The 26,763-nt window shown below is 37.6% G+C and overlaps 1 protein-coding gene across 3 annotated transcripts in view; it reads right to left on the bottom strand.

The window, feature by feature from the left end:
• CHD7 (chromodomain helicase DNA binding protein 7) overlaps positions 1-26,763 on the bottom strand; it is a 188,790-nt gene that overhangs the window by 33,682 nt on the left and 128,345 nt on the right. For all 3 annotated transcript variants that reach the window (XM_050938872.1, XM_050938874.1, XM_050938873.1), the window contains 9 exons: positions 24,675-24,810; positions 19,887-20,024; positions 18,662-18,727; positions 13,037-13,092; positions 10,619-10,733; positions 7,709-7,792; positions 6,339-6,476; positions 6,121-6,242; positions 5,376-5,619 (listed from right to left, as the gene is read on the bottom strand). In XM_050938872.1, the coding sequence (XP_050794829.1) occupies positions 5,376-5,619; positions 6,121-6,242; positions 6,339-6,476; positions 7,709-7,792; positions 10,619-10,733; positions 13,037-13,092; positions 18,662-18,727; positions 19,887-20,024; positions 24,675-24,810 (1,099 nt within the window). The remainder of the gene's footprint in view (positions 1-5,375; positions 5,620-6,120; positions 6,243-6,338; positions 6,477-7,708; positions 7,793-10,618; positions 10,734-13,036; positions 13,093-18,661; positions 18,728-19,886; positions 20,025-24,674; positions 24,811-26,763) is intronic.

Here is a 26,763-nt window from a genome sequence, read left to right as displayed (position 1 = left end):
TACCAAAAATATTCGGCTTATGAATGAGTGTCAGAATGGATCCCAATGGGGGTAACTAGCAAGCAGTGTCCCTTCTGAATTGTGGAAATGAGGAGTGCCACCTAAGGAGTCAAACCTACATTCTTTCAATGTTTCCATAGCCTCTCTCTATTACCTGATGGGACCAAATGCTTTTAACTGTCTCCTTATCTCTTTTTGTGGCTATATCTGGCTCATTGCTTGGCTTTTTAATCTCATCACAGAAAATTTCAACTTGTATCACACACTATCTCCACCTGTTGGTTAGCTGCTGAGTCAGAAGCTGAGTCAGAATGCCAACATCAGTGCAGATGTCGGCCTTCTGCCTGCTTCAGGAACATGCCAGAACTTGATGCATGTAAACCCACTGACTTTTGTCAAACATTATGACCTTGATATGTTGGGTAGGTTTGATGCCAAGTTCAAGACAGCAGAACTTCATATTCTTCTCTTAGGGTATCAAGTATAGTTTTGAAAAGAAGGCTGGTAGGTTAAAATGACGGATTTCAGTGAAACTTTGAGACCGAGACCAGATTTGGAATGAATTTAGGATGCAGTCTCAGCACTGACTTGCCCCTGTGAAAAGGTGTGTAGGGAGATCTGGACATGAGAACTTGGAGCTCACTGACCCTCCATGCTGAGCCAATGGTCACTAGAAAGACCATGTTAAAGGTAAAGTGACATATCCAACAATTGGAAAGCAGCTTAAAGGACAGGAACAATATTGCAATGCCATGTAGAAAACAGGTCTTCAACAGGTACTTAAGTATGCAGGAGGGTCCTTAAATGAATCTTGATTCTGACATGTGAAAAGCCTGAGTATGACTGAATGGAAGCAGGACATGATGATACTGTTGCAAGATGGACTTTGGGAGAACTAAATGCCAATCCAGTTTGTTTCTGGTTCAGAATATAGTTGAAGATCTGTGGTGTCAGAACCTCAACTGAGTCCATGTTATATTAGGCTGTCCAACAGTTTCCATTTGGAGGAGGAGATTTCCAAGCAGAATGCTTCCTATTCTGTATGAGGAGTTTTTTAACCTGTTGAGAACAGTCTTTTAGTGGTGCTCAATCAGTCAACATCTAAGCCAACAGGTGCCACAACTGCAGGTCTAGGATATCATATCTGGGAAGATCAAGAAGGGAGGTCTGAATGGAAACGTGCAAGAGATCTGACAGTCGAAACTGCTGTGTCCAATTGGGAGCCATTAAGGTCCACATGACCCTGTCCTGTCTGACTTTGGATATCACTGTACGCATCAAGGGAACCAGGGAAAAGGCACATTTGAGACCAGTAGTCCACTGTAGCAGAAAGATGTCTCATTAGAAGCCCAGGTTTATGCCCTCCCTGGGTAGAAGTTCATTTATTTGGCACTGTCCTCAGTGGTGATCAGATCAATTACTGGAGCCCTCCAATGGCAAAATATCAGCTCTGTGATAGATTTCTGCAGCAGCCACTCTTGGCTGGTTACCATCTGCCTGCTTCAGAAGTTTATCATGTCACGGCTAGTACCTGTAAGGTTCCTGTTTGGATGACACCATGTCCACAGCCTGACAACTTCTTGGCAGTGAGGGGATGATTAAACACATCCTTGATTGTTGATATAGTGTATTCCAGATAGGCTATCCATAAAGATCTGCAGCATAGAGATCTTCAGGAATGCCACGTAAGCCAGCCAGATGTTCCTGAACTCCAGGATGTTCATATGCAGCACAAATTACCCTGGCACCAGATGCCATTCATCTGCAGGTGGTCTAGGAGGGCATCCTAACCTGTTTGAGGCATCTGATGAGGCACAAGAGTAAAATGTTTCTCCAAACAGATAGAGGCTTTTTGGGTTCTTGTCATTAGCAGTACTCCTCTTATTCCAATTGTTCCTGTAGTGCCTTGTTTGATTTCAGTTGTTCCTGAAATGACTAAGGAGCCTGGCCTGGGCTGGGCATAACAGTACTTAAATCCAGATTGAAGAACCTAGTACTGTTTCTCTATCCATGTTTCAGTCAAGTTATTATGATAGGTGTATGCCCCAGGGTTTTAAACCCTCATTTATGGGGAGGGTGATTCTGACAACAACTAGTCCTGCCAGAATGTTGAACAACTTGTGAGATTTCTCTTATATGACCAAATTCTATCTCCAGAGTCTCAGCAATTCTAATAAGAAGCTCTTGGAATGACCTGAAGTCATCCAGCACTAGTATCGGTTCCAAGAATACCGTCAGATGACGATGACAGGCCCTTTGGTGGTGAAACAGGACATTGCTGATTCATAGATTCTAGGACTGGAGGGGACCTCGAGAGGTCATCAAGTCCAGTGCCTTGCTCTCATGGCAGGACCAATTACTGTCTATCCGGGATGGTCTAGACATTTATCTAACCTACTCTTAAATATCTCCAGAGATGGAGATTCCACAAACTCCTTAGGCAATTTATTGCTTAACCAACCTGATAGTTAGGAACTTTTTCCTAATGTCCAACCTGAACCTCCTTTGCTGCAGTTTAAGCCCACTGATCCTTGTTCTATCCTTAAGAGGCTAAGATGAACAAGTTTTCTCCCTCCTCAAGACATCCTTTTAGATACCTTGAAACTGCTATCATGTCCCCTCTCAGTCTTTTCTTTTCCAAACTAAACAAACTTATGAAGGAAGACCGAAAGAATTGGGTCATGTTTTCTAGACCTTTAATCATTCTTGTTGCTCTTCTCCGGACCCTCTCCAACTTTTCCACATCTTTCTTGAAATGCAGTGCCCAGAACTGGACACAATACTCCAGTTGAGGCCTAACCAGCGCAGAGTAGAGCGGAAGAATGATTTCTCCTGTCTTGCTCACAACACACCTGTTAATGCATCCCAGAATCATGTCTTTTTTTTGCAACAGCATCACACTGTTGACTTATATTTAGCTTGTGGTCCACTGTAACCCCTAGATCCCTTTCTGCCATACCCCTTCCTAGACAGTCTCTTCCCATTCTGTATGTGTGAAACTGATTGTTCCTTCCTAATTGGAGCACTTTACATTTGTCTTTGTTAAACTTCATTCTGATACTCTACTCTGGGGTCTGGCTCTTCCTGGTCATCTAACATAGGTGATGTGGGCAGAGAAGTAGAAAGGAATGGGAGCTGTTCCTCAAATGCAGTGGAGATATCATCTCCTCGAGATCTGTGAGGACAGACTCTAGCAGGCCCATCAGGTGTATGGCTGGCTTGTTTGGTAGTGAATAGACCAATGTCATTCCTGTCATGAGGGCGGCTGAACACGACTAGGGGAACTGGAAGGCCTTTCAGGGGACGCTGACCACAAATCTCAGGGGAGAAGTTTCCTGCTTGAAAATAGCAAGATTATGAGACCTGGTGACAGGGAGGAGGAACAGACTTACTCTATGGAAAACAGGGTGTACATCAGTACCAGTAACTGTCTTGGCTTCCTAGCAGCTCATATATGGCTTTAGGCATCAACTCAGGAGGGTGCGGGGCTGGAGCGGGGATCAGTGCTCAAGAAGGCCCTCCCTCTGTGCCACACATTGCACTGGGAACTCATCTGATTCTCCACCACGACTTCCAAGTCTTTTTTTAGAGTCACTGTTTCCCAGGAGAGAGTCCCTCATTTTGTAAACATGGATTTTGTTCTTAGATATACAACTTCACTTTTGGCTGTACAGAAACACACACTGCTTGGTTGTGCCCACCTGGATAAGTGATCCAGATTACATTTCATCAGTTACCTGTCTTCTTTATTGGTTACCACTCCCACAATCTCTATGCCATCTGCAGACCTTATTGATTACTGATTTTTTATTTATCAATTTTATATTTTCTTCTAGTTAATTTATAAACATATTAAATTGCTTAGAAACAAAAACTGAAGGACTCCAGCAGAAACACACCTGCTCAATTATTATGATTACCTGTTTACAATTACATTTTTGAAATTTATCCATTAGCTAATTTTTAATCCATTTAATGCCAAATTTGTACCATTCTAATTATTTTAACGAAAATGTGTGAAGCCAAGTCAAATGTCTTACAGAACTCTAAGTATTTCACATCAACACTATTATTCTTTATCAATTAAACTTGTAATCTCATCCAAAGAGGTATCAAGTTAATTCAATAGGGATCTATTTTCCATAAACCATGTTCATTGGCATTAATTATAAACTGAAGCCCTATTATTCAGAAGACAAGTACAGTGAAGCTGCAGTTTTTATATCCTTCTACTTTCCTAATACTATTTTGCCCGCACCAACAACCTCCCTGCTTTAGACTTACTAGCTCACGTCCAAATACTGACTAGTAAACAAACTAGCTATCTGCCAGAGGTCATGGCATCTCATTCTTTTTAATAATAAAAAACCTGCACTGAATTTAATCAGAAGTTAAAGAGGACAGTAATAACTGAACTATGTTGTCTCTACTATTCAGCAACATACAAAAGGGTGGATTTGAGGATCATATTTTCTTTATCCAATTATAAGTTTTTAAAATGTCTGTTTCTCCCTATAGCCCTAACACCTATCATCCCAACTAATTCTTTATTTCTAGCATGTTCTATTCAAAGTGCTTTTGGGGGTTTATTTATTTTATTTTTCTGGATTTTTAGCTATTTTGGAGTTTTATGCGAGTGTCCAAAATCAGAGGTTTTGGGGTTCTTTGTATATGCTGTTGTCAGAAAAGTCCATTATATTACTTTAATATAGTACTGTGCACTTTAATGAAGAAATGTTTTAAACGGCAATATATTCAAGTGCACATGGGGACCTTTAGTGCGCACCAGCAAGGTCTACACAGATCAGTTAACGCACAGCACATTAGAAATCACGCCCCTGTAGTATTACTCTGCCTAGATAAGGCTTTAGATACAAGTAACCATGGGGGTGAAAGGATAGCTCAGTGGTTTGAGCATTGGCCTGCTAAACCCAAGGTTGTGAGTTCAATCCTTGAGGGGGCCATTTGGGGAACTGGGGTAGAAATCTAGGGATTGGTCCTGCTTTGAGCAGGGGGTTGGACTAGATGATCTCCTGAGGTCCCTTCCAACCCTAATATTCTATGATTTCCAGTGCTAACTGCATAACCACTGCTTTTTTTTTTTTTTTGGGTATTGGGGTTAAAATCTAAAATTAGAAGCCCTAACTACTCACTTTCCGATATTCTCCTTCGCGCACAATGGCTTATCAAGATTGTAGTGATCTCAAGAAATATTTGTGCAATTTATGGAAGCTGATAATATAAAAATTTCCATTAAGCGGGATTCTACCTTAGCAGTATTAGAAATTGATGTTCAAAGCACATAAAACTCAACCCACTGTAGCCTCATTACTTGATTTTTTTAAATTACAGTTTTACAAAATTCCAAAAAGTACCTGTGGATCTTTGAAGTACATTTCATACAACTGAATGGTCCGCCGGCTGGCTTGACTCCCATGATACACAACCACATTCAACTCTGTCCAGGTGCGGAACTCCCTTTCCCAGTTAGGAATTGTGGACAGTGGAGCAATGACCAAGAAAGGACCATGGATTCCTTTCAAATAGATCTCATAGAGAAATGTAATAGACTGGATAGTTTTTCCCAACCCCATTTCATCTGCTAAAATGCAGTTTCGTCTGAAAAATAACACAAATGGCTCTATTATGACTCTATTCTGAATATGGCATTTACAAAACAAAAACATCTGTAAAGCTAAAATCTGCAAGATCAGATATATAAATTAATAGATTAGTATGGATTTAAACAGGACATAACACTCTCAAAAAAGTTTTAAATAAATATATTAGCTGGTGTTGCAACAGGATCATTATATTTCTCATCATACAGTTCTCAAGTATAGGTGTGTGCGTATATATATGTTTGTCAAATAACAAAGACATGTCTTTATTATGTAACATGATATATATATATATATATATATAATAAAACTATATAATATATTATCTATAATAATAAAAACTATTAACTTTATGTAATCCACATAATAAAAATAGTTAACATAATTTTGAAGTCTCACTTTTAAAAGACTATAAAACATTTAAAATATTAACATTAAATTTAAACTACAAAATCTGCTCTAAAGCAGCAGTTCTACAATAAAAAGTTACTTTACGCACGTGTTATACCAGTTGAAAAGAAGCCAGTTTACTCCCTCCAACTGGTATTCCCTGAGTTTGTTATTGTTTTTATACTCCCTGGAACTCTCCGATTTCTTCCAGTCATCGGCAGGAGGTCGCTCCTGTTTCAAATACAGCAAATCCCATTAGTGGTTTCTGAAAGACCACATTACTTAGCTATTTTCAAATAAAATCCTCTATACAGAGCCAATTCTTACCACACGCTCCATTTGTGGCTCCCTAGACATCAGTTTCTCAAATTCTTCAATCTTAGCTTGGTCTATGTCTTGCTTCAGCTCCCATGTGCTGTCTTCATAAGGAAGTGAACACCATTTCACCAGATAATGAGTAACAGGCTTTGTTTTTGATCAATAGTTAAAGAAAGGATAAAATTAGATTCAAATGTAAAACAATACAACAAACTTTTCTACATGACATGTAACTAATTAAAGGAAAGCTGCAGTGTAACATGAAAGATATTCTAGATACTACATAGAATGAAAAAGAATTAACAGATTTTTTTAGAAAATGTCTTTAAAACAGCCAGAAGGATAATCTAACAGCAGGCTGATCTGTTGTAAACCTGATGATTTAAGATAAAAATAAAGGGAATGCAGTTGACCACCAAGATGAGTGGCAAAGCTAAATTTTGTAATTTTAAATTCCTAAAATTAATCAAAGTTTAGAATAAATGAAAAAAACAACAACTTTGCTTTACAATTATGACGGTCCCCTGTCTTTGCCACACATTCAGATGGTGAGCTGTATTTGTCTTGTCCATGTATCATCACAAACTTTGCAGTAGGAAATCCAGAATCACTGAAACAGCAACTGTCAAGGGGAGACATCACTATTCATTGATGCAGTGATAAACCAGAAATAGGTATTATTAAAGCCTTTTCTGCTCTCAAGAACAGGATGGCCCACTGGAGTCCTCCTGGAAGTCAACCATGCAAGCGATCCTGCTCAGGGGATGGGGTCATAAATGATGAGCTGACAATTTAGGTTCTTGTGCAATGATGATTAGAGAGGATTAACAAAGTGCCTAGCTCCTTTGGTGATAGTGAATTAGAAATGCAGATTAGATATGGTTTAATAACTATTTAGCTGTACGTTTAACCTCTATAATGTCCAGTACACTTTCTTTTAAAAAGTTAGCAATTACCATGACAGCTTTATTTTACAAAAATAGCTACATTATTAAACTACATGCTTTTTCTACTTTACAGACATATCCAGAGGGCAATAGCTTAGTAATAGTTCAAAATGCTACATACATTTCCTAAAGAGCAAAATGCTAAAAACTAGACCTCTTGTCATGTTCTGATCAGGTGAACTGGAAACCAGGCTTTTTAACATTTGAAATGTACTGTTGAATATCCAAAAACAATTCACTAAAGAGTGGTAGAATATTAGGTCTATGAACTTTACTGCAGCAATATGTATATACATATACATATCCCTGTCATAATGCTCTCTATCTTCACTTCTACAGGATGAAATAAGTCATTAAAAACCAACTGAAGTTTCTACTATTTATATAGGCAGGTGTACAAATGGCTGAAAATGTACCGACAGTTTTCTTTACCTCTCCATTATCATCTGTGCTACGTGAAAAATCCATTATTCTATCAACTTCCACATAGTCTGGATTAAAAAGCTCGTCATCAATCTGTTGAAAGACAGCAGGTAAAAAAACCAAACCAAAACAAAAACTTTGTTAGCCTATCCTTGGAGCAAAAATTATACTTTTCACCAGGTAACAATATTTTGGGTTATGGTAACATAAAATTTATATTTGGCAACCTTCAGTATGTTAATTGAAATGCCACAATTCAGCAAGATCATTCCCCATGAGGAAATCAGACTTCTCAGACTTTGTTAACTAGGCCTCTTAATTACTGTGTGAAACCTTTTACTGTGAGAGAATGTTTAAGAATATTTTAAATGAAGTGTGAAATTACAATTCACTAATGAGCAATCGAAAAGGCTTATGGCATGCAATGCATTTAGCATTCTTGAAAACTACAGCTTGCAATAAAGAAATTAGAGCCGCGTACACTAAGTGCCATTAGATTACCATAACTACAGGAGTTGTCAGACTGCTTTATAAGCAAGATTCAGAGAATATTATTCCAAAAAATGGAAAGCAAACTAAACATACTCCCCTTCCTGAAGTTTATAGTTTGTAACCTCCCTCTTCCACCCCAAGTTCTTTACTCAGTGATATATGTACAGAAATGCTCTCTTTCATTCTTTTGCTTTGTACTCAACTACTTTGATGGCTGTGTGTGGTGAGGAGAAAGGTAAGGAAGAGTTGTAAGAATGTATACAGTTTAATATTTTGACAGCTTACTCAAATAAAAAACATCTACAAGCACTTGTTAAACAGAAATAGTACACTCAAAAATATAAATAGTAAAAAAGTGAAATATGTGGTCTGGTCACCTGTTACATCAGTGGTCCCCAACGAGGTGTCTGCGGGCGCCATGGCGCCCACCGGGGCATTTATGTGTGCCCATCTAGTGCCCAGCAGGGGAGAGAAGCTGGGGCCCCATGCCTGCCAGGGACAGAGAATTCCGGGGCTGCAGGCTGTGGGGTTCTCTGTCCCTGGCAGGCGCGGGGCTGTGGTTTCTCTCCGTCTTCTCTGGGACTGCAGGCGACGGTGTTCTCTGTCCCCAGTAGGCATCAGGCTGCAGCTTCCCCCCGGCTTTGAAGCCGGAGAGAAGCTGCGGTCCCACCCCTGCCGGAGACAGAGAACTCCAGGGCTGCAGGTGCCAGTGTTCTCTGTCCCTGGCAGGCTCAGGGCCGTGACTTAAGACGGAGAGAAGCTGGGGCCCTGCGCCTGCCAGGGACAGAGAACTTCGGGGTTGCAGGCTTCATTCTATGTTAAAGAAAGAATAAGTATATTTGGACCAGCAGTTCAACAATGTTTAACTTTTTTAAAATATATCAGATGAAAACTGTTTATGATATTTATTTTGTAAAATTCCTTAATTTTTCTTACAGGTAGATACAAAAGAGCAAATTCACATGGTAAGGTGAAAGAGTAATTGCGGAATAATTTAATTAATACCTTTTACATGTAAAATTACCCTTTTTCTCTTATAGATTCATATATTATGTAATATTAAATATGATGTTGTTCGTATTATTTAATGTACAAATACAAAATAGGCCTTGAAAAATTGTTGGCGCCTGCCACACTCTTCTGAAAAAGTGAATGTGCTACTGGCCACAAAAAGGTTGGGGACCACTGGGTTACATAAATTTCACAATGTTGTGTCATTAACCAATTTTTCTAGAGTGCATCTAAGACACATTTTGGCAAATATATCAAGTATTGGGGTTCTTTTGAGATAGTCATTTAATCTGAATGTTCCTTAGTCATTAGAATAACCTGATACAGCTGTCCTCCCACTTTCTAATTAATTCAAAGGCATCTTTTAGATGTTTTGACCCATGGCTCATAGACATTTTGTACCTACTTGTAAAAGCACAGAATGTGGAAAATAATAGAATTCTGGTAAAATTTACACAAATCTCTCTGCTAACTGTATTTGGTCAGAAACCAACCGTGATTTTTTAATGGAAGTTTCCAATTCCCTATTGGCCCTGCTTGGCCTGAAGTACTCTATTAAAAAAAAATTCATAAAAAAAGATCAGGGCACTAAACCCTTTATTTCAAATTACTAAATTTTGCTGAAAGGTAAGGTTTCACAAAGATTGGCAAACCAGAAAAGCTGCCCCTTTATTGGCAAGACCTCTGCTATAGTACTGCTTGTGGCTCTAAGTGAAATTAAATTGGTGATCAAAAGCTCAGAATCCCTAGTGGGCAGTAGTCCAAATCACAGAAAATTGCTATGCATTTTTCTGGCATAACTGGCTGCTCAGGGGAGAGCTCTGGTACCGATTCTGCAGGACACTCAGTCTTTTCAGTGACTATGGATAGCTGAGTAGGGCTTACATTATTGTCCAAGTCTGAATTTTAAGATCAACAATTTGCTAATGTCTATTTACTTACAACCCATATGGCTAACCTAAAAAACATGTTTAAATTTAAGAGAACCCTTCCATACCTGCGTGTCATCTTAAAATTTTAAACAGACCTTTGTCTCCAATTCTCTTCTTCAGGATAGAGATGCTACGAGTCAGGATGATATCACAATCATTTCCACATTAAATTGTGGTGGGATTAAGTTCTCTTAGAACAAATAAGCAACAGGAAGACCAAGTAACTTCCTGTTTATAAAAGTGAGCAATTAACCATTTACCAGTAAGAAACAGCAATAAACTATAAACGGAAACTATGTAACTTTATGTAACTGAATTCAAAAGCCTCTGAATTTAGTTTAAGAATATTTTTACATTGTGATGAAAGCTAATTTTATATCAACAAGATGTTCAAAATCTTATCTACATATAAGAGATTAAGCATTTATGAGAATATCTTTTTTTTTAAAAAATCTAACTGAAATAGTTATGAAAACAGTCATACCTCTGAGAGGAACTTGTTCTGACCCTGCTTTGCCTTAAACCGCTTAACCTTTTGCTGAATTCTCTTGTCTTTGTCCAACTGTTCTACAGATGCCCACTGACAATGAAGGTAAGAGCTAGAAGATAGAAGAAAGAAAAACTTCTTCAAAGCAATCCCAGCCCAAATGTTTCCACTGCGTACTACTATTTGCTTCCCTGCATCTATCTATTCCTTTCTCTGATTTCCTCCCAAACTTTTACTGGAAACTGAACAGAGTAGCACCATGTTATCTGGAATACCAGATACTATCTTTCATTTAACTAATCACCTTTACTGGCAGCAATCGTACTTACTATCTAAGCCCTCGTCCAGACTAACCCGCGGCATCGGCGGGTTAAAATCGATTGCTCGGGGATCGATATATCGCGTCTAGTCTGGACGCGGTGTATCGATCCCCGAGCGCGCTTACATCGATTCCGGAACTCCATCAATCCGAACGGAGTTCCGGAATCGACACGGAGAGCCGCGGACATCGATGCCGCGCCGTCCAGACTGGTGAGTACCTCGATTTTAGAAATTCGACTTCAGCTACGTTATTCACGTAGCTGAAGTTGCGTATCTAAAATCGATTTTAATTCCTAGTCTGGACGTGGCCTAATAAAGGTACTGGTCAGAATAATCAGTATGGCTCATATATATATACACCTCACACTTCTGGCCTTTATCTTAGAGTGCTCAAGATAAAATTTATTGGGAGCATTCAGAATATGTAACAAGACAAAAATGTACACTCTATAAACTTCATTACTTATTAATTCAAAAGTATAGTGGGATTAAAACTCATTGAAACGGTCTAAAAATACCTTTAAATCCATTGTGTTACATAGTGCATATCTCTAATGTAGAGCTGTAATTAGAGGCCCTGTGCAAGCCAATTAGCACTACAAGACAATTTTAATCATACTTTTGGGAATATTCCATAATCAATAGCTTAAGCCTTAACATATTTTCTTAAAGATTAAATGTTCCATCATCATAAACCTGCAATTAAAATTGGTTTTATTTTAAAATTTTGTTTTTAAGTAATAAAAAGTTCAATATCAAGTTATACAATTACTATAAATAACACATAAGCATTGGTCACATGTGGTTAACACTACAATAAGAATTACAAATAGAATGAAACAAAATAAACTGGATTTAAGCTATTAATCATCTCAGATCAATGTGAAACAAAGAACAATAAATCTGGGTAGTTTAGCTGCTTATATTTGATAATCAGTATAGTTAAATGCAGGGCGGGTGCAAGGATGTTTCAGGCCCTAGGTGCCCACTCCCCTCCCCACAGCAGCTCCCCACACCCCACCCTAAAGCGCCCCCCTGTGGCAGCTCCCCTCTGCTCTGCCTCCTCCCCAAGCATGCCGTCGCCACTCCACTTCTCCCGTCTCCCAGGCTTGCGGTGCCAATCAGCTGTTTGGCACCACAAGCCTGGGAGGGAGAAGCAGAGCGGGGCAATGTGCTCAGGGGAGGAGGTGGTGCAGAGGTGAGCTGGGGAGGGGAGCGATTCCCCTGCATGCCGCGCCCCACCTTAATTGCTGCAGGCAGCCCTCCCCGCACCCCCCTGCCCCAGGTCCCTCCGCCTAAATGCCAACGACGACTGGGGCGGCCAAAGAGCTGGCCACCGCAGTCGCCACCGAAGGACCCGAAATGCCGCCTCCCCAAATGCTAGCTCTGGTCGCCTAATGGGTTGCACCAGCCCTGGTCAACCTGCAATTAACTGGAAATGAAAGTGAATTTCTATCATATGTTGAAATTTATTTTACCATTTTAATATACTGTTTCTCAGTTCAGCCCCTACTCTTTCTCCCTTCCTTAAAAAGGAAAATGCACTAGAGTTCACAGTCAAATGTGATACAACATGTTTCCATTGCTAATACTGGACATTCCAGGAAAATTTAGCTGCCATCATGAAACTGTTGGAAATAAAATTCTATTTAGCAGTCTAATCAAATGTCAGACATTTTGCTGAACACTCACTTTTTTGGGGGAAGGAATGAAAAGGTTAATTATTTTGATGACCTTTTTGTAAATTAAGAAATTAAGGCTCCAATGCTGCAGTCAGATCTATGGAGGCTCTGGCGCCTGTCTGCATGGATCTACCTGCAGAATCAGGGCCCTATCGAGCAAAAATCAAAGCCAGTTTGACCTTGCTCTTAAAATGGTTTCATTTAGAGAAAAAACTTAAATCATACAGATAAGAATGCATTCAGTCACCAAATCTAGCACCATGCCAATGCCAAAATGCCTATTATTTATTATTCATTGTTTAAGGTGAAATGTTAATAATGTGTCACTTTCTAAATATAATTTTGAACAAAATATTCGGAATCTGCTGATATTTTTAAGGAAAAAGGTAACAAAAGTTACAAGATTACTTACAAGTTTTTGTACTTTACATAGAATTCCTCTGTTTCCACTTCCTCTCCATTCTCCATCTGTAACAAAATAAGATTTCAACTGTGTGTTGAACCACTAAATATCTCACTAGTTTTAATCATTCCCTCCAACTAAAGTACAGTATATTGTCGAAAGGTATTACTGATTAAAGTTTCAGAAGAGCGCGCACATGTATGTGTGTGGGGAGGGGGAGGGGGAGAGATGTATGAAGGGAAATGGAGAAAAGGATATGGGTAAGAAGTTTCCTCCATCAGCTTACTCAAGCACATATTACACTGCTTAGTACAACTTCCAAGACATGAATCATTTTAACTCCTCCCTAACCACATGCAGCTTCATTCACAACAACCTCACCCCAAATCTGGCTTTCTGCCAAACCCACAGTGTTAAATAGAAGCCAAGCGTACCATTTTCTCAGGCAGCAGCCAATTAGCAACTGCACTCCTGAATACCATATGTATTATTTTTGGCCGGATCATGGCAACTTTACATTGTGGGTTTTGTAACATTTTAAAATAGACTTTTAAAGGGGGTTTATGCCTCCATATAGTTAATAACACTAAACAAGAAGCCATATAAAACTAAGCCTTGTACTTCTGCTATAATTTTAGTGCATCACTGTTCATGGATTTAGTTTTACTCAATGGTGCAATTAAATTCACTCAGGCAAGATGTCTCACGTACAGAGCAGCCAAATTAAATTAACACCAAAATACTATATTTAAGCAAGGTTGAATTTGTGATAGAAACCAGCAAAGCCAAGGGCATTCAGTGTTAAGGGTTTAGACTGTGCTTAACTCATCCCTGGTGCCAGAGTATGGGGAAGCATATGGCATGTAATTCAACAAAGTCTTATTCCTGAACTCTGCTATAGGACAAATTAAGGACAAATTTGAGGACCGTCTCAAATTTAGGATTTTGTTTATTTCACAACATTAAGCTAAACAGTTGTTGTGTTAATATGCTTTGGAACTGTTACTGTCTATTATACAATAACAATTTTCAAAACTGACGGCACACATAAGCAGGGTCAGTTCTTGGGGTTCTGTGAAAAGTATTATTTGCAGAGCTACATATACTTACATTCCCTCCTATGCCTTGAATCCTCATCTCCACATATTCCATCCCTACCCTTAAACCCCCCTTACAGATGGAGAAAGGGTGTGATGTCCTGAGACAAAGAGCAGACTACTTATCTGCCAGTATTAAAAATATTTTGCTCACTAGATATTCTATTCATTCATTCCACTGCTACTAACAGTAGCAATAGCTGCTCTCAAGCTCTGTTCCAGTACACTTATGTTTCTACTCTTTGCAATAGCAACAATAGCTGCTCTCAGCTCTGTTCTAGCATACTTGTGTTTCTATGCTTTGCTGCACCAAGTACTCCCTCTCTTAATATACCAGGGAGAAACTAACACCATCCTACACCATGCTCCCTTCGCCCCCTTCCCAGGAAAGGAAGTAACACTACCCTCCACTGAGATCTCCATACAGAGTTACATCAGGGGAGAGAAGGAAAGGTGTTCTTTATATCCATCTCCAGTTTCTCCCAGCTCCTATGTAGAAAGAGATGAATAATTCCCAGTTCTAATTCTGCAGGGGTAGGTTGTGCAGCCGCACTATGAAGACACCTCCAAAAGAGGGAGTTTGAACTCTGCCAAGGCTTTCCCACTCAAGACAACTAATGGCATATGGAGATTTCTGAATTGTATATTTGTATTTGGAGGAACTAACATAACAGAAGTACAAACTCCAACTAGGAGTATTTTAGTAACCTGAATCTTGTCAGCATCTCTATGTGATACCAACCATTTAGGAAAGTAGCTCCTAGTAAAAAAAATAAATAAATAAAATAAAATAAATAATCAGATATAAATATCCTGGCAATCATTTTAGAACTTGTACTTTATTACACTATGGCCTAATCTCTCTATTTTCATTTTTAAATTGAAAATTTTAAATGCCAATATCATCTGAAAACTGATTGATGTGTATAACATCCACATAACTTTAAAGTTAGCAAACATTTTTATTAATTTAGCATACTTCTGCTAGGGTTTAGCCTTATGAAAATGTCTCCACTCAATTGATAAATTAACACCACAACAATTTACACTGAAAATGCTGACAGACTCTGTACTATTGCAGTACCAGAATGTGTTACTATATTACCTAATAGATACTAAACTTATTTTGTGTGCAATAAATATACTACTTTTCGTCAAACTGTATGCATTTAAGTCACTCTTTAAAGCAAATATTTTGGAAACAAAACTCTTGATTCTATGTTTTTTGAACATGGAATATCAGGGTTAGAAGGGCCCACAGGAGGTCATCTAGCCCAACCCCATGCTCTATCCCTGCCCCTCAATTTAAAATTAAGTTTTGGCTAACACATTTACAGTAACCACAAAGTAATAATCTTTTACAAAGTCGAAGAACTAATCTACTTGTTCTCTGTACATCTAAAAACCCTAAGGTTGACAATACATTGGTGCAGTACAGGTTATGAAAAGCAGCTTAAGAATATTATATAACTGCAGTCTAAAATATTCAGTCATGAACTTTGTTCTGACTCAATAAAAATAGACTGATGTCAGACTAAGTAGAATGTTTGTGTGTTTCTCAAATATCGATGAAGGAGTCCTAAGATGGTATGCATCATGTTTGGGCAACCATGGATACGCTAAGTAGGCCTGATTAGAGCTGGCTGAAACATTTTTGCAGAAATATACTGTTTCACTGAAGCTGAAACATTTCACAGAGATGTATCTGTTTCCATGAAACTTTTGTCAGGACAGTGTTTAGGTCTGCTGAAGTAAGGAGACAAGGGAAAGGCGAAGACAGAGACTATAGCCGACTGATAAGGGTACTGATAAGGGTGCCTGGGATGTGGTAGAACCAGGTTCAAGTCCCTGCTCTGCAGTGCTAAGGGATAAAAAAATTCTTCTAAAAAATGCTGTGAAACAGAGGTGTCATCCTCCAGCTCGCTCTAGCACTGATCATATCCAGGTCTGAAACTAACCGGCAACTTTGTTTATAAGCTTAACAGAGAATTGAATGATCGTGAGGACTGAACTACATTCACAGTCCAGCAGCGATCCATATCACCTCCTCCTCCAGGAGAATATTATAGCACACATTATTGAGGCAGCATGGATAAGCTTGCATTATCACTGCCTGTACTTTACCTACTCTGTGGCAGTATTTGCAGACAGTTATTGAGGCTACTGAGACTAAGGAAGACTGAGTAAATTCAGGAACAGTTGAAAGTTAGATGAATGGTTAGCACAACGGACGTAGAAAGAATAAATTCAACTATTGATATACATCACAGAATTCGAAACTATCCAGTTCAGAAAAAGATTTGGGCATTGGCAGCTGGGTGAAAACATCTGCGCAGCATGCACTATTAGGCATATTTTCAGTATATTCTTTCTATAAATCAATTGTATGCCTTCAGTTCTAGTCAACCCATCTCAAAGAAGATTAGCAGAAATAGGTGTCTGGTCACAGAATGAGTGACAAAATGATTACAGAGATGGAACAGCTCCCATATGAAAATACACTGAAGTGACTGGGACTGTTAATTCAGAGAGAGGACATGACAGAGGTATCAAAACAGTACATTGGCTAGCTAGCTAAACTGGCACTATTTACCCCCTTATAATAAAGGCAAGGGAACATTCAATAAAACTAAATGACAGAAAATTTAAAAGTGATAAAATATTTTATTTATTTTAATGTTTATATAATGAAATGGTTTATATTTTGTTTTCTATACATTTAAATAAAATGAATTTTAAGCCCAATGTTTTAGGCTCTTCACACAGAAATATTTTGCATCTAGCAATTCTAAAACCAGACCCATGATATTTTGGTGGAAACCAGTAAAACTCAATGACAAGAAGGCTGTCCAAAAGCAGTCTCATTATCTAATATAGTCCTTTGCTAAGACAAAATCTTTTGCTGCACCCCAATTTGCTGAAAGACTTCCCAGTGAAGCCTTTTCTAAAGTTTATTTTGTGTACTGGTCCTGATCACAGCTATTTTATTTTGATTACTAATCTAGCAACCATGGTTTTGATTATATCAGTAATAGTGCAAAAGAGATTTAATAAATACACCGTTGGGTACTTTAGATGTTAACATTTAACATCCTCAAACATTTTCTGTATAGAGAGTAGGGTGAGATGGAGAAGAAGAGAGAGAGGACAGATACCCCTCAAACCTGTAAATGCAATCCATAAAAAACATTAAAGGAAGAGCTCAAAATAGAGCTTGCCTCCAGCCGAGCTTGCAATCAAAGACATGCAGGCAGCAGACCAACCACTTTCCACAAACTGCAGCAAAATACACACTCCCCATGGGTAATCACACCTTTGCTTGCAGGGACGAGGAAGAAGAGAAGAATAATTGGTGACAAACTGCCTCCAATGTAAAAACATTTATGAAAAGACTAAATTCTCCACTGTTGTCTAGAGGACCATCAGGACAACTAATTACTGAGTTTAAGATTACAATTAAGTCTACCTGAAAAAATAAGCCTGTGGGTTGAAATACAAAACATAGTTCTGAACTATAATAAAGTTAGAATTATTATGCTGTGATGACTGAAAGGCCAAGTCATCAAAAACACTCATGACATGCCATGAATTTAGATTAAAGCACCTGAAAGTACTAGTGCAACCAGGAGTAAGGTTCAAAAGTTAAAAAGCCCTACAAAACCCCCAAAAGAATTGAGGAAAAGTTTTTTCCTCTCCTAGGACACGTGAAAGTCTTTATTTAATCATGATGAACTTGAATATATTTAGGTGAATCATAGAAGTTGAATTTCACACAAAAGCTACAGCATAAACAATAAGTAAGCTATAGAGAATGTCTTGCAGAATTCAATAACGTTTAGACCTTCGGTAAATGACCACCCTCTTTGCATTTCCCACAGAGTAAGGAAATCCAATAGTTTGGAATTAGCATGTTATTTTGCTGTACAGGTCAGCCAAGCTCTATTGAGGAACTCAATGATTCAGCAAAATGATTGCACAACAGACATTTTGGATAGGGGATTGGAGGAGAACCATGTTAACTGTTCCACGGCCTCAAACTTCAGTATTCAACATATTTCTGCAGATAGCCAGATATGATCCTCTTGATCACATGTTGATTCTGTTAACTGCATGGGGATGTCCATTGTGAGAAGGTTTGAAATGAAAAAGGCCTGCCCACGATTTTACCACAAATGCAAAAAATTAAAAATTTAAGTTTCAGGAGAAGGATATCTCCCACTACACCTCCAAAGCAGTAAATGGTACTGCAGTGTAAGTTCTGATAAAGTGAATGCAAAAGTGCATCAGTAAGTGCTGATAAAGTGAATGCATTTGCAAAAAGTAAAAATTCTCATTTGTACATGCACAGAAAAAAAATTGGAAGGTCGACCACAAACATTTTCTTGTGTGCACACATATACTTAAAAAGCCTATATAATGGAATTTTTAAGGAGCCCTCTTCCTTTGCTAAAGCAGCTGTTTAACTGGAAATATTTAAATTCTGAAAATGAAAAACTAAATTGGGCATGGGCATTTTTTTTTATTAAAAAATAATTACCTGTTTCTTGACTGAACGACTACTCATGATTTTTTCTACTACTGGACCTTCAGCATCAGCTGATTCCTGCAAAATGAATGTTGCACAATAGTTACAGAAGTAAGCAGAGTATTTTTGTTCTTTAGAAACTTTCTTCAGGAAGACTTCCTTTAATAATTTATCATAATCCGAGTTTAGTTGCAGGAGAATTTTTTTCTGGTGCATGGACTGTAGAACTCAATTACATTTAATGCCTTATTAAATCTGGTGGAAATTACATTTTAAATAAATATTTTTAATACAATAGGAGGCTGACTAAATTCTTGGTTGACATTCATTGGTGGGAATCACGCCAGCAGAAAGGCTAATCAGTGACACACTGCATGTGCCAGAGACATGTGTGTGTTTTCTTGTTGTGTAATTACGTGGCCAGTTACTTCTCCCATAAAGCTGAACACCCGCTTTGCTGCCCAGATTCCCAAAATCAGAGGACTTTGGAAAATCTCAGTTGGCAATGAACAGTAACAGTGTCCATGTGATAGCTGTCAAAAATAAAGTTTTTTCCCACTATTAAAGCTGCAGGTAAACATACCCATGCCTCTTCTGTTAGGGGTATTTATAGGAGATCACATATGACATTTCACAAAGCTTAACATAGCACAAATTGCCAAATGAAGTACCAAAAAGTATATATACATTCACCAATGGCATGTCGGTTAGTTAAGCGAAGTAGTGATATGAAAAGAGCACTACAAAACAATAAGATTGTTATAGTCATTTGTGCATTATTACCCCTCATTTCATTCAAACTATTTTATCCATCATTTACATTGCACAGAGAATAAAGTGTACCCTGCTGGGTACTACAAGGCAGTAATTTCATAAAGGGGTTCTTATGGTGCCTAGCAGCAGGAGACAAGCTTGAGTGGTTTATTAAAGTCATAGAAGCCAGACCACTGAATTTACAGAAGTAAATTCAGTCTCCTTGATGTCTAGTTTTAGGCTTCTCCTTAGCAAAGACCGTTATATTTCACGAAACTGTGTCAATTTACATTATTGTAGGCTTGTAAAATACAAAAAACTCAAACCGTGAATGAATATAACCTTTAAGAACCTAAATAACTAATTTCTTTTGCCAACCTGAGATGAAAATCCCTTGGTAAAAAGGCAAACACTTAAAATTTTAAATACTTTAGGATGTTGTTATAACATTTCCAGTCCGTCCATGTTTGGAATATGAACTGACCTGAAGCTCTGACTGAGATGTATTTGAAGGGGAATCTCTTCCTGCAGCATCCGCATCATCAGCCTCCTCATCTGAAATCTTGAACTCCAGGTCTTCTGTGTAACGTTTTCTCTTAACCTGCCTGCTGGATCGTCTCTTCTAAAAAGAGATCATTGATATTCTTTGTAAGAAACAAAAAGGTGGAGTACAGAATAAACACGAAAAAAGCATCTTTACAGTTTTCATACACTGTACTACTTTTTAAAAATCAATTACAGCATTCTGGTAGTGACAGTAAAATTAAAGTGGCATTTTCATTGGAAATTTTTTAGTTGCTTGTAATTTTTGCAAAAAGTTTAGACTAGAATTCCTCATGCTTATTTCTGAATTGGAAAGATGCTTTATTTTATTTCTATTTTAATATTTAGCCGTTTATAGAACTCATAAGCAAAAAGGGTGAATTTTCCTTAGTTTTGTTTTCAGAGTTGGTATATATGTAGTCATGAATGAAGATAGTTGCACTCACTGATGACTTCATCTTCATTATTTCATTGTGAGCTGAGGGCCTATACACTTTGCAGAATTAAGCCCCTTGTTTAAAGGTTTAAAGAAAAATCTCCAAATTTGAAAATAGAGGCTAGCAAAAGTGTAGTACAATATTTTCCTTAACTCCAGATACTGTACTGAAGTTTTACTCTAGTTATTCATGATTTTAGGATTTCCAGGGAGAGCTGGTAAAAAAAAAACCCCAAAAAACCAAAAATGTATTTAGGTTGTTTCACACCTTCTTTTATAAAAGATTTTTGAGACTCTCCAACATCTCCATTGTTACAGCTGGACAAAGCCCTGGGGCTAGATATGCTTTCTGCTTGTCCCATGAAATTCTATTCTGGTTTTGCTGGATACACAGACTGAGGAAAAAGTTCACTATTTCCCTTTTCTCACTTTCCATAGGTGGTGTGTGTCTTTTGTTTGGGGAGGCTAAGCCCAGGAGTGCCAGTAGCTCCCTAGAAGTGGGTGGGTGGGGGTTGGGGAAGAGAGAGAACACCAGCATCTAGACTGTTGTCAAGCCCCCAGCCCCACCCCCCCTCCTGAGGCCCTGCCCACACTCCACCCTCCCCTGTGGCCATCCTTGCTGCCTCTTCTGCTCACACTTCACCTCTTCCAAGGCCCCATCCGCTGCTCACTCCTCTCTGGACCCCGGCTCAGAATGGGGCAGGAGAGCATGACCTTCCACTTTTTTTTCCTTAAGGGTGGAGTAGGAGGAGGGAAGGGGCCAAGCTGAGGCCAGGGCCACCATCCGGACACTGGTGCCTCCACCCTACACTTCTAGGGAGCTTCCCAGGGTGCAAAGGGGGCAGGTCTCCAAAGGAAGGTGAGCTGCATCCAGCATTTGCCCCCTGCATGACCAGCCTCTTTATTTTGGGGAGGCTTAACCTCCCCCTGCCTCTTATATGTGCTGCCCATGAAGACAACTGTGGATCTGAGATTTAAGTTTTGAGTGTTTGACTTTGCAACTTAAATAATATCCTTACATTAAAACAAGTTAATTCAAATATATGTTTGAGGAGAAAAGAGATAGAGACTATAAGAAGTATCCTATAAATGCACATCTACTGCAAAATTTAAAATTTATTTATTTTTAAACAATCACTAGTTAACCCCCATTTTCTGCAACAATCCTTCTCAACTTTTTCAACTAATCACTAGTGTGGCAAATTATACATTTCTAAAGCTAATACGATATTTTTGCAGTAGTTGTTCTAAACAAAGAGGTCACAGTACCTGGATTGTTAACATCTTAGATTCTTATTAATGACAACCTGAACATTTCAATTTACTCTTCAATATTTACACTAGTTACTTATTTCATTTTTCAGCTTGGTGACTGAAAAATCATATAAATTAATTACAATTTTGTTTGTAGTAATTTTCATTTTATGGTTCGTAGTGCTATAATGGTCAGTATGCAAACACAAAGGGAATATTTATAAAAACAGCTGTTTCTATTGGACTATAATAAAACTATTAGAAATCTACCTTTTCACAATCCCTCAAACACCAATTCTCTTATTGCCTTCACACAATAAATACAAAGTTAAATGATAAAAAATTAAAGACTAAAATTATGACTGTTCCACCTAACAAGCCACATAGCCTTCTATGTATGCCTCCCTTCCTTCTACCTGTCTCTTTCCTTTGTGTCATCTCATGAAACTAATTCAGATTATAAATTCTTTGGAGTAAAGACTGCTTTTACTTTGAAAAACACCATGCACACCTACAGTGCTAAATACAAATGTGTATGACTCACTCAGTAGATGTATACATTTCAATCCATATTTATATATCTTTTGATCTGTATAGATGGAGCTAAAGATATTTACATCTGGATAGCTCTAGAAATATTTATATAGCTATATAAATATTTATATATAAAAATACTACCTTCTCCTAGGTTCTCTTACAAAATCTAAATTTTGGGTCAAGTCTGAGTTTACAGCATATCTTTAGGCAAGATATTGCAACTATATAATTATATCTTGGAAGAAAAAAGTTACGGGAGTTCCCCTTAAACTGCAATATAAAGGCAATAGTTGGATGTTTGAAAATATTTGCTACTACTTCTGGTGCCAAAATCTCTTCTTGCATTTCCTTAATGAAAAGGATGCTGAACGACTAAGGATAATCCTGCATTTAATATTTATTTACATGGTTAGCTTCCTGTTTCCTGTAATGTCCTCATGAGCCTTTTCAATTTTTCTGGATTCTTGTCTGAATCCATGTGTGTATGTGTGCGCTTTCAATTCAACATTTTTTTTATTGCTGGTTTGTAGGTAGCAAGATGGACAGAGTTTGAATAAAAACTACAGATCTATATTTAATGTTCCATTGTGGTAATACTTACAGCTATGACATCATAACACACTATAATGTGACAGCACAGCAAAATTATTAAGACTATACTGTTTTCCCCTAATTAAGGAGCAACAATAGGAAAAGCTACACATTTGTAACTAAGTCTTACTGAGGATTCAGTATTAAGAAAAAACATTTTCTAGTTTTAGATTTTAACTTCATATTGTCTATAAACTAAATATGCATACATAAGTGCTGAAACTAGGGGAGCTGGGGTTGCTGCTGCAGCCCCTGGCTTGAAGTGGATTTCATTATATACAAGGTTTACAGTTTGGTTAAATAGCTCTCAGCACCCCCACTATTCAATTTGTTTCAGCATCCCCGTATGCATATGTAACTATTTGTATTACTCTCTATAGATTGGTGATAAGCTAATGCGAATTCTTATTAACAAGCATGTGTGCGAAGGAAAAAGGTAAAGTTTTTGCAGGAACATTAATTCTGAATGCTCTAATGTGTATAATTATGTCCTTCCTTAATCACATAAATATAAAAAACAAGCATTTCAAAAATATAAAACTAAGGGCACAAATGAAAAATCAAATATTTGAGTGATATCTTATTACCAAATGATGAAAAAACTGTTTTTCATTATTTACAGAAAGACAGATTTATATTTATACAGAAAGAGAGACAAAGTTCCTATGTCTTCCTTCTAATCCTGAGACAGTTTTTGTCCAGTTAACACAAACTAAAAATACCAACACAATATTGTTTAAGTTGATTAGCACAAAACTGAACCCTCGTGTCAAACATGCATCATTTACATCAGCAACATGCTGAATTCACCCATTAACCAGGCTAAAAGGAACATTGAACACATAACTAAAAATGCATCCTTTAGATCATCTTAATGTCATGCTGTTTGTATCTGCTCTTCTGTTCCAGAATGCATTATTCTGAGATGTCATAGCTACTAAGGAGTGAAATAAAAAAAAGGGAATGGACTGAGGGAAACAGACAAATAGTGCTTTGGGTTGTTTCTGTTTGTTTGTTTTTTGAACTAGCATACTGTAAAAGTTGGAGTTTTATTATAATAAATTCTATAACCTTTATTGAAAAACCGGGTGAAAAGAAAGACTAATTGTGCCATAAACTAAAACGTCACCTCTTGCCAGCCTACTTTACAACATCCAGAAATGATACATTCTGTGGCATTGCTGGTCAGTGGAACATCTTTAACAGGCTCACAAAACAAAACAAACAGTACATTTGTGACGTGTGCTGAACACCTCTGTGTGTGGTTACCTGAGCAATATCTGAATACCTCCACTAAACAAAATGCATGTTTTTGTTTCCAGATTTTATTTAAAATAAGAATTCAATGATAACATGAGCAGAATACATCAACAAATTCCTAAGGGAATTTAGCACTCTTGACGTTTACAACTGACAGACCTACAGATGGAAGTCCTTTATTTATCCACAGGACAGGTATAGTACAAGCAGTAGCAATAACAGTTTCCCTACCCTGCTCTGTCATGCTTTATGCTTGACCTAAAAAGGGACCACCAAGTAGTAAATGCAAAAAACCAAATGTTAGCTGGGCTAGACTACATAAAGACTTCTGGTAATACATCTACACTAGAAAGGTCAGCATCAGAATACAGTATAGTGACAGAGGGGAAAGAAACTGAAACTCATTTGTATATATTCAGAGATGGCAAACCAGTAAAGCCAAATTACAAACAAGAGAGTTCTTTTAACATACTATTCGCCACTGGGATCTCTGATTCTTACCTTTCTTGATATACTGTTTCAGCCAACAAAGAAAATATTTTAAAAGCATCTTTCTAATGGAGTCAGAGTTTATGTTTTACACATACATATACACATATAGCTACCTTGTGCTAAATAATTACGTTTTGAATGTCAAAATAATGGTATTACCTGAACACCTGGGTCATCATCTTCTTCATGAGGAGATGGTGGTGGTGTTTTCTCTAAATCCGAGTTTTCAGAACCTTCCTTTCCCTTGTTGACCTTTTTCTTCACTGCACTAGTTTCTGATTCTGGTTTCTTGTTACTAAAACATAAATATCATTGATTAGTGATTGAGTGAGAAAAATTTAAACAATAATGTACTATAATATGTTGAACTATGAAGACATGTTTATCCCTAGTTATTTTATTACTCTAATCACTTTGCTTTATTTTCAGGAGCTAAACAAATCTTTAAAATATCACTTCCCTTTGACCTTTTTACAATGACATCTTACTTTCCTTTGCTAAGGTCAAGCTGCTGATGTGGCCTGCACTTAATGTTGGATGGACTGACTGGAATATTTGATAAGAGTTAAATGAGTAGCTAAAATGAAAACTTGACTTCCACTTCAATATCTTTGTGAATTCCAAACAGTAGTTGAGCTCCATGATAAATCTGAGGAAAAGTGAATGTTTGATTACTACGTGCATTTGTCTTAAAATACAAGTATGGAGAACAATCAGCTGAGCAGAGCCTAAAGGAGGAATTTATCAAAATAGTGGACAGAATAAGCAAAATCATCCTTTTTATTCTGTAGTTTCATGGTATTTACAAGGAAACTGAGGTAAGACAGTTTATTTCAAGTCTCAGGTCAGACATACCCAGTCAATTAGTACAACCATAATTTGTAGGTGTGGTCAGTTTGTGCAGCAGGGATTAATTACATTTCACTTCACCTGACCAGGTCTGTAATTGTCCACCGTAACCAAAATGATTTTTTCCCCTAACTTGCCTCTGCCCAAGTTCTCCAGTGCTTTTTACTGGGGAATGAGGAGAGAAGAGATGAACACCAACAGCTGAAGATTCATGAGAAAGGCTACATCAACAAAACAGTAATGTGATGGGGGAATTTTGTGTGCGCACGCACGCGCGTGCATTTGTTTTTTAAAACAGATTCAAGCTTCCAAGGAGTTGGGTATTTTGTATAATCCTCTCACTGTATTTAACACTGTCTGGGCATATAAACTTAATTTAAAGAAACGACATACCTGAGAAGGCATACCTCAAAATCTCCATCTTCCAATTAAATACTAGGGGATTTTGAACATTATATAGGTCAAATTCTTAAATGACACCAAAAAATGTAAGATTGAAGGGGGAAATTTTATAAGCAATTTAAAATGTCCTCAATTTTTGAAGTTTTAGGTAGATTTGTGTGTTCTATATACGTGTCCTTTTCCCCTCCATGTCTGTTGCAGGTTTGACAGATGATTGCTTTTAAAGAGTGGCTAACATTTGTGCTGAAACATTAAAAAAAACCAAAACATTTAATGTAGAATCATATGCTGAGTTTTGTCAAGTGAAAAACTGAAACAGGCAGACATCTCAAGAACTTTAAAACAGCTTCCATTTATTTAAATTCATAATTGCATATCAGGGATGCCAGTTGGAAAAAAGAACTTGGTAATTTTCAATTCTGTAACTTCTAATAAGAAACTCAAACTTGAACTGACTTAAGCATTTATCAGATGAGAGCATATTTATATTAAGATTTGTAGAACAAATCAGACAAATATATTTACACCATGTTTTGGTTTTAAGAATTTCTAGGGTGTATTTTTCCTGTTTTGTAACATGGTTATATATTTAAAAACAATGTTGACAAGAGATTTTTGTATGTTTACATGTTAATATATTGGGAAATTTAAAAATACAACTTAATTAGAGCAAAATTCTAGGGCACAGTAATATAGTTTAGCTTTCAAATATCTCTCAATTCTGACAACGTTCTAAAGAGTTTGGTACCACCGAAAGAACCACATAAGACAAATCATTAAAAAAATAATCTATAAAACAGTTCCCCTTCCAACCATCCTAGTGTGCATGCTACACATGGACAGAAGTCTCCCCTACTATGAGGCTCCATTTCCAGCATTTATTTCCGCTCTAACTGCCACAAATTATACAATACTACAGCTGAACACTGGGCCCCTTTCCTTTCATCTGCACGCCAAGAGCAATCAGATTACCCTGGTAACCAGTGGTCACATGACC

Source organism: Gopherus flavomarginatus, chromosome 2 (genome assembly GCF_025201925.1).
Source record: "Gopherus flavomarginatus isolate rGopFla2 chromosome 2, rGopFla2.mat.asm, whole genome shotgun sequence".
In the NCBI taxonomy this organism is placed as follows: Eukaryota; Metazoa; Chordata; order Testudines; family Testudinidae; genus Gopherus; species Gopherus flavomarginatus.
This window is presented reverse-complemented; position numbering and strand designations above follow the sequence as displayed.